Source organism: Oncorhynchus gorbuscha, linkage group LG08 (assembly GCF_021184085.1).
Source record: "Oncorhynchus gorbuscha isolate QuinsamMale2020 ecotype Even-year linkage group LG08, OgorEven_v1.0, whole genome shotgun sequence".
Taxonomy (NCBI): Eukaryota; Metazoa; Chordata; class Actinopteri; order Salmoniformes; family Salmonidae; genus Oncorhynchus; species Oncorhynchus gorbuscha.
Genome location: NC_060180.1, coordinates 53,387,179 through 53,406,393, shown reverse-complemented (window position 1 = coordinate 53,406,393; position 19,215 = coordinate 53,387,179). Strand labels below are relative to the sequence as shown.

The 19,215-nt window shown below is 41.4% G+C and overlaps 1 protein-coding gene across 1 annotated transcript; it reads left to right on the top strand.

Moving 5' to 3' along the window:
- Positions 1–1,706: 1,706 nt before the first annotated feature.
- LOC124041817 (cullin-1-like) lies at positions 1,707–18,930 on the top strand. Its single transcript, XM_046359868.1, has 22 exons — positions 1,707–1,927; positions 3,909–4,254; positions 4,516–4,693; positions 4,894–5,061; positions 5,156–5,206; positions 5,333–5,423; positions 5,517–5,680; positions 5,827–5,989; positions 10,773–10,903; positions 11,046–11,153; positions 11,249–11,355; positions 11,538–11,586; positions 15,496–15,627; positions 15,834–15,951; positions 16,149–16,225; positions 16,325–16,456; positions 16,705–16,797; positions 17,093–17,140; positions 17,261–17,343; positions 17,567–17,672; positions 17,848–17,961; positions 18,220–18,930. Exons 2-22 carry the CDS (start codon positions 4,115–4,117, stop codon positions 18,298–18,300), a joined length of 2,334 nt encoding a protein of 777 aa, XP_046215824.1. The 5' UTR covers positions 1,707–1,927; positions 3,909–4,114; the 3' UTR covers positions 18,301–18,930.
- Positions 18,931–19,215: the final 285 nt, after the last annotated feature.

The following is a 19,215-nucleotide window of genomic DNA, read 5'->3' as shown; positions in this document are numbered from 1 at the left end:
CCACATTCATTTGTACAAAGAATAGTATGCAAGTGTAAACACCATGGGATCACGCAGCTGTCATACCATTCAGGAAGGAGATGGAGATGTGTTCTGTCTCCTAGAGATGAAGGTACTTTGGTGTGAAAAGTGCAAATTTATCCCAGAACAACAGCAAAGGACCTTGTGAAGATGCTGGAGGAAACGGGTACAAAAGTATCTATATCCACAGTAAAACGAGTCCTATATGGACATAACCTGAAAAGCCGCTCAGCAAGGAAGAAGCCACTGCTCCAAAACCGCCATAAAAAAAGCCAGACTATGGTTTGCAACTGCACATGGGGACAAAGATCGTACTTTTTTGGAGAAACGTCTGATGAAACAAAAATAGAACTGTTTGGCCATAATGACCATCGTTATGGTTGGAGGAAAAATGGGGGAGGCTTGCAAGCCGAAGAACACCATCCCAACCGTGAAGCACGTGGGTGGCAGCATTATGTTGTGGGGGTGCTTTGCTGCCGGAGGGACTGGTGCACTTCACAAAATCACGAGGAAGGGAAATTATGTGGATATATTGAAGCAACATCTCAAGACATCAGTCAGGAAGTTAAAGCTTTGTCGCAAATGGGTCATCCAAATGGACATTGACCCCAAGCATGCTTCTAAAGTTGTGACAAAATGGTTTAAGGACAACAAAGGCAAGGTATTGGAGTGGCTATCACAAAGTCCTGACCTCAATCCTATAGAACATTTGTGGGTAGAACTAAAAAAAGCGTGTGCAGCTGCTCTTTCAGGAAGAATGGGCCAAAATTCACCCAACTTATTGTGGGAAGCTTGTGGAAGGCTACCCCAAACATTTGACCCAAGTTAAACAATTTAAAAGCAATGCTACCAAATACTAATTGAGTGTATGTAAACTCCTGACACATTGGGAATGTGATGAAAGAAATTAAAGCTGAAATAAATTATTCTCTCTACGATTATTCTGACATTTCACATTCTTAAAATAAAGTGGTGATCCTAACTTACCTAAGACAGGGAATGAATTTATACTAGGATTAAATGTCAGTAATTGTGAAAAACTGAGTTAAAACATATTTGGCTATGGTGTATGTAAACTTCCAACTTCAACTGTAACTCTGAACCGGATGCTGGATGTAACTCTGAACCGGATGCTGGATGTAACGCTAAACTGGATGCTGGATGTAACGCTAAACTGGATGCTGGATGTAACTCTGAGCCGGATGCTGGATGTAACGCTAAACTGGATGCTGGATGTAACTCTGGGCTGAATGTAACTATGAACCGGATGCTGGATGTAACTCTGAGCTGGATGCTGGATGTAACTCTGTGCCGGATGTTGGATGTAAGCATTTCCTGGTAAGGTCTACAACTGTTGTATTCGGGCTCCAGAGTGGCGCAGTGGTCTAAGGCACTGGTAGTGAGTGGAAGAGGAACCATCTGGCTGATTGTTATACTTGTACCTGTAGCCTGGTTCATCAAACTATGCCAGAGCCGGACCCATAAAACCATATTAAAATTACAGGATGTTTTAGAATATGACGACACGAATTGTTTTCTGTTGTAGTAGGGGTATACATCATCATCAATCAGTTTTCCTTATAAATTTTACAATCTCACAAACCAGGCTGTGACATGGAACAAAATGGCCTTATTATCCGCCGACCGTATACGGAACGTTAAATTCCACACTCAAATTCCATGGGACATCTTTCTGTGAACGCAGATTTATAAAGTGTTATTTCTATACACTGCCGCAGCTATTGTTGTGGCAGTGAAAGTAAATAATTTAGAGGGAAAGGGGATTTGTTTTAGAAAGGGGATTTTCCAATACTCTACTCGGATTATAAACGTAATATTTGTGTCTAATTTGCACTGTTTTCTTTGATTTGGAGCCAAGAACGAGCACTACTGCTACTGGACGATGGTAAACTAACGTCAGCTAGCTACGTTCGCTTGTTAGCTAGCTAGTACAGTAGCTAAGCATAGCTAGCTACACATATCACCAGTGAACTTTGAAATTATTGTACCTATTTAGCTAGCTAGGTTAGCTAACTGGTTATAAACTGAACGCGCACTAAACTATTTTGTGTTGTGTTTATACAGCGAACACCGACTGGCTGTCTTATCTCGTCTGCCTTCTGCGGACAGCTAACTTCGCTAGCTAGCATTGCGCCCGAACAACAGGCCTCATTTCTCGCAGTAATGTTAGTTCGCTATATATCATGTTAGTACTAGCCAGTGCCCTCTGTTAGCTAAATAACAGTTGTCAATCAAAATGTGTAGTTTGTCTTGTTATCGAGTAGTTATTTGTTTTTTTTACTAGCTAGCTACATACACCTAGCAAATAATGCTAGCGTTAGCTAGTCCAAACCATTATTAACTGCTATTGTTGCTTACGCTTCACTGACCAGGTTAATATTAATGTACAGCTTTAGCCATGGGATGATAAAGCAAGTTAGTTACAAACTCAGAAGTTTCCCTGGGTAGCTAGATCGTGCCGGAAGACTGTACAGGTGTAACTATATAGCCAGATAAAGTTACTGTAGCTAACGTTAGCTACAACGATGTTGCCTTTGGCTACTAGTTACCTACTAGTTATCAATATTAACAGTTGTGCAACTGACAGTGAGCTATGGAGCTAGCTAACAATAGACAGAGAATAGATATGTGACGACGTATTGCAAGCCAGGCATTCAAAGATTGTTGTTAGCTATCAGCTAAGTGACAATCATTTTGCCCAAACATAACGTTATTATCCCTATGATCATGTAGCTTCCTCTTTGCTGTCAACTGTCCGACGTTTCATTTCTTTATTTGTTGAACTGGATTAGTGTCACTGTTTCAGAACGTTGTTATGCAGCAACCTACCTTTGCTGCACATATGCTAGTTCCCTCCATCCATAGCACCCACACCACTTTGAGAGGTTAGGCTACCCCTTTCTAGTGAGTTATCTGCATCTGTTGCCATGGTTACAGAGAGCCAACCCTGTCTCTGATAAAATTATGAATAATTGAGCCTTGACTAAAGGAGTAACACATTATCTTGAACAGTTGGTTATTAAATGATTAAGCCCACCACTTATGTTACCATCTCATGTTTGTCATTCATGCAAAGTGCATGCAGTGCAGTGTTTCTGCATTCAAGACAAGTCATATTCTTATTAGATACATTTGTCTCTAGTAACCAAGGATATTATCATATACACATGTCTATTCTAAGACTTAGTAGAATCTAAATTAACATATTTGCATACATAAACACAGTAATGAAACAAGATCAGGTTAGGCCTACGTCATCTTGAAATCATAATTTTGTGCTCTTGTCTCCTTTTAAATCATGGTTGTTATTTTTCTTTGTAATTTCTCTACCTTCAATATATTATTCAATTATACTTGAAGGATGTCCTTCTCCATGCCGGAAATCAGCCCCGCCATAAACAGAAGCCGAGGGCAGCTGGGTTTAGGTTTCAAGCTGAAGGAAAGCCCAATCCAGTCAGCCATATTCCCCCCAGGCATCGCTGCACTGCGGTGGACAGGCACACTTACTGACACTGTATTAAAGTTACAATATTCAGAACCAGTGAAGGTCAGACCTCAAGCCCAGCTGCTAGGTCCTGATCAATGGGAGGCTGGAGTCAATATAACACTGACTAAGCTAATCTCTTACAATATGTCATTCATTAGCACCTGTCTAGAAAGCAGCTTTGTGTGGCAGGGGAATTATTCCAATCATTTTGCTGTGTAGTGTAGTCTATAATGGAAACAGTTTCAAAATAATGCATATATTGATGAGCTAATTGATTTTTCCAACATTTTATCTTACACTTCAGAGTCTGCACTATGTGACTTATACAAATGTATGCTCCTTTCTTACAATGTTTTTTGTTGTGTGTGTGTGTTTGCAGGTCTCTTGGCAGGGTGCTCTCCTGATTGCTACTTGAAGGGGGTCTTCCAATATTGTCTGCCACTCTGAAGAGAAGACCCCACCTTATGTTGGATTGTGGCCTCTTCATCACCTTATGGAGGAGTAGCTCTTGACAGTTTCATTACACACGATAAAACAAAACGTGACACATCAACTGATAAAAGAGCAACAACAAGCAAAGAGACAATGTCCTCCAACAGAAGCCAGAACCCTCATGGGCTCAAACAGATTGGCCTAGACCAGATCTGGGACGACCTGCGAGCAGGAATACAGCAGGTGTACACCAGACAGAGCATGGCCAAAGCACGATACATGGAACTCTACACGTATCCTTCCCCATAGATGCACTGCAAGGCTTCTCTGACTAATGTACTTCCTAATGTACTTCCCGGTGTGTTTATTAGGGGGCATAGCTAATGGATGGTTTCTATGCCTGGTTAGTCAAACAAAAAGGCAAAGCTGGAAAAAATGCATTTTATGTTTTTTTTGGCACAGGTTTGCATCAGTTTGAAGCATAATTGGGGAAAACCCATTTGTCAGTATTTTCAGTTTCTACATTTATGCTGTTGCCTTAACCCACCACCCAGACATGTTTATAACTACTGTACCAGTGTGCACCAGTCTAATCAGGCCCGTGGGGCAGGGCCCCCGCCATCCAAACCCTCCAAAAAGGCCCCTACCCCAGGAGGGGCCCAGTTTGTGGGCCTGGAGCTCTACAAGAGACTCAAGGAATTCCTCAAGAACTACCTGACCAACCTCCTCAAGGTAATGCTCTTTCCTGTACCTTTTTAAATGGACTGAGGTTAATGAAGTGACTGAATTAATTGAATACTGGTTAATTCTCCATAAGCCCTTTCAAAAGAGGTTAAAGGAAGCATATGAAATATCCTACCACGTTTGCTTGCTTATCTTTAACTAAATATCAGTTTCTTCTTCTCTTCCCTCTCTTTTCCCTTCATCTGCAGGATGGAGAAGACCTGATGGATGAGAGTGTATTAAAGTTCTACACACAGCAGTGGGAAGACTACAGATTCTCCAGCAAAGTGCTGAATGGTATCTGTGCCTACCTCAACCGGCACTGGGTCCGCCGCGAGTGTGATGAGGGGCGCAAAGGGATCTATGAAATCTACTCCGTAAGACGATAGACAATCATTTTCTTAACCCACATCTCATCTTAGATGGTATTCTCAACCGTATGCATCGCCCCATCCTCTCCTCTCCTTTCAGCTCGCTTTGGTGACATGGAGGGAATGCCTTTTCAGACCTTTGAATAAACAAGTGAGTATCCCCTCAGATCAGCTGTGGAAAAGTTATTCCCAGTCTTAGTTGATTAGTGAGTAGATTGTGATAATGTACATTTTGTTGAAGGCATTTACCCTACATTTCTTTCCCCCTGCAACTAAGGTCACAAATGCTGTATTGAAGCTCATCGAGAAGGAACGAAACGGAGAGACCATCAACACCAGGCTTATCAGTGGAGTTGTCCAATCCTACGGTAGGTCCTGGCATATTTTAGTTGTGTGTTGGTCAACCAATATGAAACTATTGTGATTTCATGGCTCTGACAGTGGAGTTGTGTGTCTTTTAGTTGAGTTGGGCCTCAATGAGGATGATGCCTTTGCCAAAGGCCCCACATTGTCGGTCTACAAAGAGTACTTTGAGACTCAGTTCTTGGCGGACACCGAGCGCTTCTACACACGAGAGAGCACAGAGTTCCTGCAACAAAACCCTGTTACTGAGTACATGAAGAAGGTAGGTTATCAAACCTATGCATCGAGCGAAATAGTAGCTGTATCTGTGGCCTTTGTTTAGTGTAAAAATGTTAACCGAATCCTTTTTTCTCTCTCCATCTCTATCCGTCTCCCTCTGCTCTCTTTTTCTCCTTCTCTGTCTCTCAGGCGGAGGCACGTCTTTTGGAGGAGCAGCGGAGGGTGCAGGTGTACCTCCATGAGAGCACGCAGGACGAGCTGGCCCGCAAGTGTGAGCAGGTGCTCATCGAGAAGCACCTGGAGATTTTCCACACAGAGTTCCAGAATCTTCTGGACGCTGACAAAAATGAAGGTACAGAGGAGAGTCCAGATGGCAATTGCCAGACGTGCCTTTTTGTTTTGTGTACTTTCCATAAATTTGTACACAGTGTACAAAACATTAGGAACACCTGCTCATTCCATGAAAGACTGACCAGATGAAAGCTATGGTCCCTTACTGATGTCTCTTGTTAAATCCACTTCAATCGGTGTTGATGAAGGGGACAAAAACGCATTAAAGAAGGATTTTTAAGCCTTGACAATTTAGACATGGATTGTGTATGTTTGCCATTCAGTTAGTGAATGGGCAAGACAAAATATTTAAGTGTCTATGAACGGGGTATGGTAGTAGGTGCCAGGCCCACCGGTTTGAGTGTGTCAAGAAGGGCTACCAGGGCCTAGACGCAGGCCCCCACCCCTCCTAGACGCAGGCTTTCTCTACCGGAAGTTGATGCTGTTGCTATGCAAATGGCGGACGGAAGACAGGGTGGTGCGGCAGGTGCCGCTTCTCATTCGAATGCTGTAATTTTATCTAAACCATCAGGTGTACGCCGATCCCAGTTAAGTAACTCAGAGTTAAAGCGCAATTATGCGTTTTATCTCCAGTACTCTGCCATGATTGTCAGTTATGTAGCTGCTCTACTGATAATCTCAGTGCGTCCTTGCTGGGATGACACAATCAGTCTACTACCGGAGAATATCAACACCAAACACATTGGTTCACCGTTCCACGGGAGCGGACAGTACACAGCATACCATAATGTTCTGAATAATGGCCAAGTCTACCTCGCTCCTTATTCTACTGAACCGCTTAGGCGTAACAAACACAAGTCCAACATTTATCGGAAACTGTTAAACTACCTGTTCACTACCCTCCTGCTCTCCGGGGATGTACAACTCAATCCTGGGCCCAATATCACCGAGCCAGTGATACGCACCGGAGTGGAGAGCGGTGGAAGGCCTCGTCCACTGGTCGTCGCCGCTGTGGAGGTGGGTGAGTGCTATGGTCCTATGGTTTCTCTCGACTCACCCGGCTCCAGGATAGATTTTTACTCTTCAAACATACCAGAGTCGCTATATGCGATCCCTGACTCTGCTTCTGGTACGCAAGCTTTTTTAATTAGTTCCCCGCATCCAGTGCAGGCGGGAGGGATTGTTAATTGCACTACCGAACTGCCCCTAATCAAAACGAAACAAAACGGCCTAAACCCAGCCGTCAGAAAACACAGAAAATTTAACTTTTTTTCAATGTGTCAATCACTCTCGAGTCATCTGGGACCCACGAGCTAAGCCCAAGGGACTACTAGGGGGGCACTTGAACATTCGTAGTGTCATTCCAAAAAGTGATCAAATTCAACATCTACTCACAGACTCCAACCTTGACTTTCTCTGCCTCAGAGACATGGCTCCATAAACACTCTCCATATGCTGCTGTGATTGTGCCTGGCTACAATGTTTTCAGGAGAGACAGGATTGAAGGAAGAGGAGGGGGTGTGATGATTTACATTAAAGAACATATCCGATGTAAACAAATTGAGTGGTCATGTGATAATGAACTAGAATGTATCGGCCTGAACGTTACACTGTCTCCCCAAATGTCTTTTACCCTCATTGGAATGTATAGGCCACCTTCCACCAAAAGTGTGTTTTTTGATCAGTTTAATACCATGCTTAGGGAATGTGATTTTGGGAAAGAGGTCATCTTAATGGGAGATTTTAACATTAATTATGAAGACAAGTGCTGTAGGAAAACCCTCAAACGGATCACTAATACATTTGACCTTACACAGCTAGTTAAAGGGCCAACCAGGGTGACTTGTTGCTCTAAAACACAGATTGATTTGGTGTTCAGTAATAAACCAGAGAGAGTGGCTAAATCATTCAATATGGTTACTGGGCTGTCTGATCATAATCTGATGACACTTATAGCCAGAAAGCTGTCTAAGAGCAGGTTTAACCTCTCTACTGTTAGAAAGCCGGATCAACTCAGAATACCTAAGAGTGAATTAAACTATTTTGAAAAAGCAATTAAGGGAATAAACTGGAATGATCTCTTGTCCTATACAGACGTGGAAGCTGATAGTCAGGTTTTTCTATCCACAATCCAGACTACAATAAATGGCTTCCTAAAGAAAATCAAATCCAAACCTGGCCAAAAGAGCACTCTTCCTTGGCTAAATGGAGAAATCTGGAAATTGATGAAAGAACGAGATTATGCTCTAAAAACAGCCCTAAAATCTAAATTAGAGCATGACAGACGTAGGTTTACCATGTTGAGAAATAAGGTGATAAAAGAAGGCCAAGGCAAACTTTTTTTATTAACATAATTGGTGAAGCAAAGGGAAATTCTAAATTGATATGGGAGAATCTAAAAAAGTTAACAGGGAAAGACCATAGTAACACTGCAAAAAGGCTAGAAATCATGGTGAATAACAATCTAACACAGGATGCAGTTGAAATGGCAACAGCCTTCAATTCCTACTTTATTGACTCTGTCAGGTTACTGATACAGAACCCCTCCACTGATTTCTTGGGCTCAGTGCTAGTGAATGACACTCAACCTGTCTTCATCATAAGGGAGGTTTCTGAGTCAAAAGTGAACAAGGTGATAAGCTCACTAAAGAACTCTAAAGCCAAAGATGTGTTTGGGAAGGACTCTACCTTTCTTAAAAACTACAAAGAGTCACTCATTGGCCCCATTACTAAGGTCACCAACACATCTATTGGTCTCGGTGTGTTTCCAAGGGTATGGAAGTCGGCCATAATAACGGCCATCTTTAAATCAGGCGACCCTGCTGACGTGAGTAACTACAGGCCCATTAGTATACTACCTGTGGTGTCAAAGGTTGTTGAAAAGTGTGTAGCAGAACAACTGATTGCCCACCTCAACAACAGCCCCTTCACATTACACTCCATGCAGTTTGGCTTCAGAGCGAAACACTCCACAGAAACGGCCAACTGCTTTCTTCTGGAAAATGTGAAGTCCAAGATGGACAAAGGAGGTGCTGTTGGGGCTGTGTTTCTGGACCTAAGGAAGGCTTTTGATACTGTTAACCATGAGATTCTCATCACAAAATTGTCCAAGTTCAACTTTTCCCCTGATGCCTTGAGATGGATGAAATCATACCTTGGAGGCAGAACTCAGTGTGTCAGAGTGAGCAATGAGCTGTCGCCCACTCGTAGCTATGATGTGGGCGTGCCCCAGGGGTCAATACTGGGGCCCCTCCTGTTCAGCCTGTACATTAATGATCTGCCTTCTGTCTGTACTGGGTCTGAAGTTCAAATGTATGCAGATGATACAGTGATATATGTGCATGCAAAGAGCAAACGACAAGCTGCACAAGAACTCACTACTGTAATGGTCCAGGTTACAAAGTGGCTCAGTGACTCGTGTTTGCATCTCAATGTGAAAAAAACTGTTTGCATGTTCTTCACAAAGAGGGCAACAGATGCTACTGAGACAGATGTCTATGTGTCAGGGGAGAAGCTCCAGGTGGTATCCGATTTTAAGTACCTTGGCATCATACTTGATTCCAACCTCTCTTTTAAAAAGCATGTGAAAAAGGTAATTCAAATAACTAAATTCAATCTAGCTAATTTCCGATTTATACAAAATTGTTTGACTACAGAGGTAGCAAAACTGTACTTCAAATCTATGATACTCCCCCACATAACATACTGCTTGACTAGTTGGGCCCAAGCTTGCTGTACAACATTAAAACCTATTCAGTCTGTCTACAAACAGGCTCTCAGTGCTTGAAAGCAAACCCAATAGCCATCATCATTGTCACATCCTTAGAAAACATGAGCTCTTGAGTTGGGAAAATCTTGTGCAATACACCGACGCATGTCTTGTATTCAAGATCCTTAATGGCCTGGCTCCCCCTCCACTCAATATTTTTGTTAAACAGAAAACCCAGACATATGGCAGCAGATCCACAAGGTCTGCCATGAGAGGTGACTGTATAGTTCCCCTAAGGAAAAGCACCTTTAGTAAATCTGCATTCTCTGTGAGAGCTTCCCATGTCTGGAATACACTGCCATCAGACACACATAACTGCACCACATATCACACTTTCACAAAATGCTTGAAGACATGGCTAAAGGTCAATCAGATTTGTGGACATGGTCCCTAGCTGTGTGTTGCCGCTTTCCATGTTGTCTGTTGTCTGTAGCTTGTGAGGTGTGGAAACACTTTGTTGCTTTTATGAATTTTGTCTTGCTGCTTTTTGTTCTATGTTGCTCTGTCTGTATGCTACGTCTTGCTTGTCCTATGTTGCTCTGTCTGTATGCTATGTCTTGCTTGTCCTATGTCGCTATGTCTATGGTGCTATTGTCTATATTGTAATTGTTTTTAATAACCTGCCCAGGGACTGCGGTTGAAAATTAGCCGGCTGGCTAAAACCGGCACTTTTACTGAAACGTTGATTAATGTGCACTGTCCCTGTAAAAATAAAATAAACTAAAAGAACTGCAACGTTGCTGGGTTTTTCACACTCAACAGTTTCTGGTGTATATCAAGAATGGTCCACCAACCAAAAGACATCCAGTCAACAACTTGACACCTCTGTGGGAAGCATTGCAGTCAACATGGGCCAGCATTCCTGTGGAACGCTTTCGACACCTTGTAGAGTCCATGCCCTGACGAATTGAGGCTTTCCTGAGGGCAAAACTCAATATTAGGAAGGTGTTTCTAATGCTTTGTACACTATGTATGTCCTTTTATATGTACTTTCCATGTGAGCTTTAGCTGTGTAAATGTATGTTTGTGGTTATCACCATTTATTCTCATATATATTTTATATATCTCTGTGCAGACCTTGGGCGGATGTACAATTTGGTGTCCCGGATCACTGATGGGTTGGGAGAGCTGAAGAAACTCCTGGAGACGCACATATACAACCAGGGCCTTGCTGCTATAGAGAAGTGTGGAGAAACTGCTCTCAATGTAAGAACTACAGTGGCTAAAATAGTGACATTTACGCATACTTTTTACCCAAAGGTTCACATCTTTATTGGATTCATCTGAGACACTCTCCAGTTCACTTGGGTTATCCTTGACTTTATTGTTTTCATTTACTTCACCACAGGATCCCAAAATGTATGTCCAGACCATCTTAGACGTCCACAAAAAGTATAATGCTTTAGTAATGTCAGCGTTCAACAACGACGCTGGTTTTGTTGCTGCTCTGGACAAGGTATGGTCAAATGTTACTATATTTTGTGGTGTAAGAGGTTTTCATATGGTGTCACGCACACTGTTGCTGTTAAGTTTGAACTGTTTTTTTTCCAGGCCTGTGGACGCTTCATAAACAACAATGCTGTGACCAAGATGGTGCAGTCGTCCAGCAAATCCCCAGAGCTGCTGGCTAGATACTGTGACTCTCTGTTGAAGAAGAGGTGTGTCACTCAGTCTCTCCTCTGATGCATTCACCCAATACATAACTCCAGACCCACAGTTTGATATTCAAGTCTACGCACGCCTGAGGGCAGTAGCCTGCACTCCAGTATTGCTATTGACTTTTGCTCTGGAACGGTTCACATTGACATTGATTTTAAATGAAATTCTTTATTTCGCACAGCTCAAAGAACCCAGAGGAGGCAGAGCTGGAAGACACACTAAACCAAGTGGTAAGTTGGGGGACTGCTTTTTCTCAAGTGTTCAGCTGTCACAATACACAGCTGTCTGAATACACATACTAGCGTACTACATACTTAAACTGCATATTATGTACTCATTGTCGCATACTATTCAGCACATACTGTTTAGTAAAAAAGTATGCAGTATGCCACGGCCGCCATACGGTAGCGGCTCCTGGTTGGCTGAGTAGTCGAGGCGGGGCCGAGTGCGGGTGGATTTTTGCAAATTCAACAGACATTAGGTGCGTTCGGTTAGCTTAAACGTTTGCCACAATGCAGAATGGTTGGTACTGAACGACACGTTTCCCAAAACGTTCTTGAATGGACTTTGAGGTACGTTTGGCGAGGTGTGGCTTGAAGCAATTAGTGACGTATTTAATGGGGCAGTAGCCAGGCTGACAGCGTTCCACAACCCAACTCCTCCCGATTTGTCAACTGGTCGGAATCTTTTTTCCGTTCAATCGAATGTTCCAGAACATAGAAACATACTGACCGTGGCCCTGCATCGTATTAACGAGCCTGACAATGGCTAAATTCCAATTTGATTAATTTCTCTAAACGCTGAGTAGAGTAGGAATGAAGTTAGAGGCCTACTCAGGCTGGTTAAAGGCAGACTATCACATTCAATCTTTACTGTAGCCCATATAGTCCATCTATCCTATTTATACTGAACAAAAATATAAATGCAACATGCAACAATTCCAAAGATTTTACTGTTACAGTTCATATCAGTCAATTTAAATAAATTGGGACCTAAATCTACGGATTTTGCATGACCGCTAATTAGAGATCGACCAATTAATCGGAATGGCCGATTAATTAGGGCTGATTTCAAGTTTTCATAACAATCAGTAATCTGCATTTTTGGACACCGATCATGGCCGATTACATTGCACTCCACGAGGAGACTGCATGGCAGGCTGACTACCTGTTATGTGAGTGCAGCAAGGAGCCAAGGTCAGGTAAAAGCCAGCATTAAATGTATCTTATAAAAAAACAATCAATCTTAACATAATCACTAGTTAACTACACGTGGTTGATGATATTACTAGTTTATCTAGGTTGTCCTGCGTTGTATATAATCGATGCGGTGCCTGTTAATTTATCATGAATCATCGCCTACCTCGCCAAATGGGTGATTTAACAAGCTTATTCGTGAAAAAAGCACTATCGTTGCACCAATGTGTACCTAACTATATACACCAACGCCTTTTTTAAAATCAATACACAAGTATATATTTTTAAACCTGCATATTCACTTAATATTGCCTGCTAACATTATTTTCTTTTAACTAGGGAAATTGTGCCACTTCTCTTGCGTTCTGTGCAACAGAGTCAGGGTATATGCAGCAGTTTGGGTCGCCTGGCTCGTTGCAAACTGTGTGAAGACTATTTCTTCCTAACATAGACAGCCAACTCCGCCAAACGGGGGATGATTTAACAAAGGCGCATTTGTGAAAAAAGCACAATCGATGCACGAATGTACCTATGCCTTTCTTAAAATCAATACACAGAAGTATATATTTTTAAACCTGCATATTTAGTTGGCAGGCAGGTTAGCAGGCAATATTAAACTAGGGAAATTGTGTCACTTCTCTTGCGTTCATTGCACGCAGAGTCAGGGTGTATGCAACAGTTTGAGCCGCCTGGCTCGTTGCGAACTAATTTGCCAGAATTTTACGTAATTATGACATAACATTGAAGGTTGTGCAATGTAACAACAATATTTAGACTTATGGATGCCACCCGTTAGATAAAATACGGAACGGTTCCGTATTTCACTGAAAGAATACACGTTTTGTTTTCGAAATTATAGTTTCCGGATTTGACCATATTAATGACCTACGGCTCGTATTTCTGTGTGTTGTTATATTATAATTAAGTCTATGATTTGATAGAGCAGTCTGACTGAGCGGTGGTAGGCAGCAGTAGGCTCGTAAGCATTCTTTCAAACAGCACTTTACTGCGTTTGCCAGCAGCTCTTCGCAATACTTCAAGCATTGCGCTGTTTATGACTTCAAGCCTATCAACTCCCGAGATTAGGCTGGCAATACTAAAGTACCTATTAGAACATCCAATAGTTAAAGGTATATGAAATACAAATGGTATAGAGAGAAATAGTCCTATAATAACTACGACCTAAAACGTCTTACCTGGGAATAATGAAGACTCATGTTAAAAGGAACCACCAGCTTCCGTATGTTATGATCATGGAACTTAAACGTTTGCTTTTTTACATGGCACATATTGCACTTTTACATTATTCTCTAGCACTTTGTTTTTGCATTATTTACAACAAATGGAACATGTTTCATTATTTATTTGAGACTAAATTGATTTTATTGATGTATTATATTAAGATAAAATAAAAGTGTTCATTGTTCATTCAGTATTGTTGTAATTGTCATTATTACAAATATATATATATAAAATATCGGCCGATTAATCGGTAGCAGCTTTTTTTTTTTGGGTCATCCAATAATCGGTATCTGCATTGAAAAATCATAATCGGTCGACCTCTACTGGGTATACAGTTATGTATCTGTTGTTCACAGATACTTAAAAAAGACTGAGCCTCACAAAGGAGCCTTAGTATTCGTCACGGTATTTTTGTGCTTTCAAATTGCCAATCGATAAAACACAATTGTGTTCATTGTCCGTTGCTTATGCCTGCCCATACCATAACCCCACCACCATGGTGCACTCTGTTCAAAATGTTGACATTAGCAAACTGCTCACCCACTTGACGCCATACACGTGGTCTGTGGTTGTGAGGCTGGTTGGACGTACTGCCAAATTCTCTAAAATGATGTTGGAGGCGGCTTATGGTAGAGAAATTAACATTAAATTCTTTGGCATCTTTCTTTGGTGGACATTCCTGCAGTCAGCATGCCAATTGTACGCTCTCTCAAAACTTGAGACATCTGTGGCATTGTGTTGTGACAAAAATGCACATTTGAGTGTATTTCTATTGTCCCCAACATAAGGTGCCCCTGTGTAGTGATCAATAATCAGCTTGTTGATATGCCACACCTGTCAGGTGGATGGATTATCTTGGAAAATGAGAAATTATCACTAACAGGGAAGTAAACAAATTTGTGCACAACATTTGTGCATATGAAACATTTCTGGGATCTTTTATTTCAGCTAATGAAAACATGGAATCAGCACTATACATGTTGCATTTACATTTTTGTTCAGTGTAAAAAGGACTGAAGACAAAATACGATAATTTGGTTCCATTTCAGCATATTTATTAGTGGAACCAAAGTGCCGTAACATATATAAATTAAATAGAATAGCCTATTACACGCACAAACCTTTCGGATGTTCAAATCAAAATGCTATTGCACAAAAAAACATGGACAGTCGGGAACCGCTGGACAGCAACATAATAAACTAAAGCACTGGAAAAGTGTGCATCAAATTCCACTAGACGAAGAGACGAAATAAGTATAACATCATGGCATTTTTATACTTGATTTTTGAAAAGTCACATACTATAACACATGATATTTTCGCATGCTGAGAATGCGTCATGCGTTATTTCCCACTATTTGTTGATTTCGGTAGCACCTCCCAATATCTAATTGATCAGCTGTTGTCAAAAGCCGAAATTAGTATGACATCAGTGCTTTTAAAGTATACTTTATTTTTTTAAACGTTGCATACTATTCAACTTAATTTTTTTTCGTATGCCTACACGACTACTGGTACTTCATCTGGTTATCTGGAGTCAACAGGATGAAAACTGGGACTTTCACAACTGCCTGCCCTCCATTGCAAACCCAATCTCCTCCCCCTCCTTCAGCCTGATGTTATATTTTAGTTGGTTTACAATATGTGACGTGATCTCTATTCACAACTCTATATCTAACTGTTATGTGTTCTCTTCCCTAGATGGTGGTCTTTAAGTACATAGAGGACAAAGATGTGTTCCAGAAGTTCTACGCCAAGATGCTGGCTAAGCGGTTAGTCCATCAGAACAGCGCCAGTGACGATGCTGAAGCCAGTATGATCTCCAAACTGAAGGTAGTACACAACTAAAATCTTGTTCACCTCATGACAATGCCTTTAATTGCCTTGAAACACATTTGATCAGTTTGCAGTTTTTGTGATTTTGATTGGTTTGTTGAATTACAATCTGTAAGATATTCTCTGGTTGCTCAGTGTTTGGACTGTGTTTTACCTGGGATCACCCCTGTTTTAATGGTTTGTCCTGCCCTCTTTCCCAACAGCAAGCGTGCGGCTTTGAGTACACCTCTAAACTCCAGCGCATGTTCCAGGACATCGGCGTCAGCAAAGACCTAAATGAACAATTCAAAAAGCACCTCACAAACTCTGAGCCTTTGGACTGTGAGTATAATGTGACTAATGAGTAAAATGAGAGTTTCCCGATTCATTATGACAGAAAGGAGTTTATTGGAAACTCGGCTACCGAGATTAATCTACAGCCCTGTGTTATCCTAACCAAACTGTAAAACAAAGAATCACTTTGAAACCAAGAACTATGGTAAGAAGATTGCTAATCTGTTGGTGTGTCTATATTCCAGTGGACTTCAGCATCCAGGTCCTCAGTTCTGGTTCCTGGCCCTTCCAGCAGTCCTGTACATTCGCTTTGCCCTCTGAGGTAAGACACACTAACGATCTCCTCCACAGTGACCCAATTAACTGACATTGATCCCTGTTTACTCACCGTTCTCTCTTTTCTTCTCCTGCCCTCATTCAGCTGGAGAGGAGTTACCAAAGGTTCACGGCCTTCTACGCCAGCAGACACAGCGGGCGCAAGCTGACCTGGCTCTACCACCTGTCCAAAGGAGAGCTGGTCACCAACTGCTTTAAGAACAGATACACTCTCCAGGCGAGTACAGCTGTTGTCTCTCTGGTCAAATAAAATGCAATAATGTCCTTTCAGACTCTCACAAGTTAGGAATATTTATTAATCAACCAATACTGTTGAACAAACATACTGGAGCCTACTGCTGTGTGCTCACTCTCAACAAGCAAAAATTCCACAAATCAACCATATGCATGGAGCTGAGTTGCCGTTGTATCCTGTACTGTAAGATGGTTTTGATATATTCCCTGTTGCTCCTCCTGTCCTCCCAGGCTTCTACCTTCCAGATGGCCATCTTACTACAATACAACACTGAGGACATCTACACAGTGCAGCAGCTCACTGACAGCACGCAGATCAAGATAGTGAGTACTGACAACTCTAAGGGATCCAGTATACCATCGAGGACCACTTTGGAAACAAGCATTTTAATGAATACTTTCAAGTGATATCCTCTGGGTCCACATTGTACATTTATTTTATTTGTCTGTTACTCAAAATAAATGTAATTCAAAAGTTACTGTCAGACAGACCATTCTCTTTGATGGATGGTTTTTCAAAAGAAGATGTTATGCTGTGATGTGAAGATATAAGCTGAAAGCAACAGCCCACTAATTTGCTTCATACATTTTTATGAAGGTTTGTTTTTTTCCCCAACAGGACATTTTGGTGCAAGTGTTGCAAATCTTGTTGAAGTCCAAATTGCTGGTAAGTTTCGTGCCTCTTATTAGCAGAGAGACAGAAACAACTCCAGTTGATAGGGAATCACCATTCAGCACTGTAGAGTCTCTTTGAAAGTTTTCACCTAAGCTATGTTCTTTTGTCCAGGTCCTGGAGGATGAGAATGCAAATGTGGATGAAGTGGAGTTCAAACCAGAGACCTTAATAAAACTCTTCCTGGGATACAAAAAGTGAGTGATGACACACGCCATGGCTGATTCAAAATGTCACCTTATTCCCTATATATAGTGCACTACGTAGGGAATCCCAATTGGGATGCAGCCCAGGTTATCAGTGTAGATCACAACTGTACAAATGGTATAAAAAGATATTCATAATCCCTATGATGTTACTGTACTGTAATCGATTCCATGGACTGTTGCTGATAGCAGGTTTTGATTTTAATCTTGACAGCAAGAAACTTCGGGTGAACATTAATGTGCCAATGAAGACAGAGCAGAAGCAGGAGCAGGAAACCACTCACAAGAACATAGAGGAGGACAGGAAACTGCTAATACAGGTACACTGTCCATCAGTCCATCATCATGCTCTTCTGTTCACTGAAATTTACACACTCTCAAGCACTCATTAACATTCACAAATATCGCTGTTTATCATCCATCGTCCACAAATGATTCTAGTCTAAAATATTGTTGTTTAAGGCTGTTCTGTTGTATTCCTCCACCCTACTGTAGGCAGCCATCGTGAGAATCATGAAGATGCGTAAAGTGCTGAAACATCAGCAGCTCCTGGCAGAGGTTCTGAACCAGCTGTCATCCCGGTTTAAACCAAGAGTCCCCGTCATCAAGGTAAATTATGCATTAAATTAGGGAACATTAGATGGCAATTTACCTTCCGACTCCAGAGGATTTCATGGAACCACATACTGTAAATGCATCACTTGCCATGGTAGGAACGGTCTTGTTTGTCTTTCAGAAATGTAACAAATCTATACTGTGTTTTTAAATTACGGTTGTTTCCTGTAGGTTTATGGAAACCACTTTCTGTATGCAACATCTGCCATGTTAGTAATAGTAATAATGGTCATGTGTGTATGTATCTTTCAGAAATGCATCGACATCCTGATAGAGAAGGAGTACCTGGAGCGTGTCGATGGAGAGAAAGACACGTACAGCTACTTGGCTTAAAACCTTTTCATTGTTCTCCACCCTTCCTCCTTTATTTTTTAAAGTTGTTTCTTGATTAATAAACATCATTCTTTTTGACATTTGGCCAATGTTGTCAGGAATGCGAGCACGGAAGGAGAAAAATAAAAACCATAAAGAAGAAAGAAAAGTCTTCTGAATCATCAAGGTGGTTGCTAAAGCTGGACTTCCCTTTAAACTCTGAGATTATGGGATAGCTGCTCGCCCAGTGTTTGTTTGAAGATCCCATCTGAACTGCTCAGGTTCGACAGATACATTTTGATATGTAAATATGGACAGAGACCTTTACCCCTTTATCTTAACATTACAAAAAAAAACAATCAGAACCCTTCACACCGAGGGTTGCATGCTACTGCCTATCTGCATTTAAGGAGCAAAAAGACGTAATAGGGGAGAAGCTATTGAGACACTGCTGCGTTACGTGGCAGGAGCAAATTAAGAACGTGTTTTTTTAAAAATGAGCAATTTTAGCTGCACTTCCAGAGCGCGATCTATGTGTTTGAAAAAGGCCCTTAGAAGTGTAATCTGCATTGTTACCTGCTACCAGAAAACCATTTGTATAGTGTGGTTCACTTTTTTTTATGTGGTAAATAAAAGTTAAAGGTTTCTGTATGCCCTCTGATGGTCTTTATTCCTTCAAAACCGATGTAAAAGTTTGGATGATATGTTAGACATTAATGGATATATACTGTGCACTGAATTTATGCTCTGTGCTCAGGCTGTCACTTTGGGGGCCAGGGCCATCATGTAATTGGGGGTGCAGGAATGAAAAATGTCACCTGGATATTTTAAGTCAGTGCTGGTTACTTGACATTACAATCCCGAAATGACATACTTAGCTGTTCATCACTAGTCATTTGTAAACTGTTAAACTCAAATAAAGCTTGTCAACAGGAT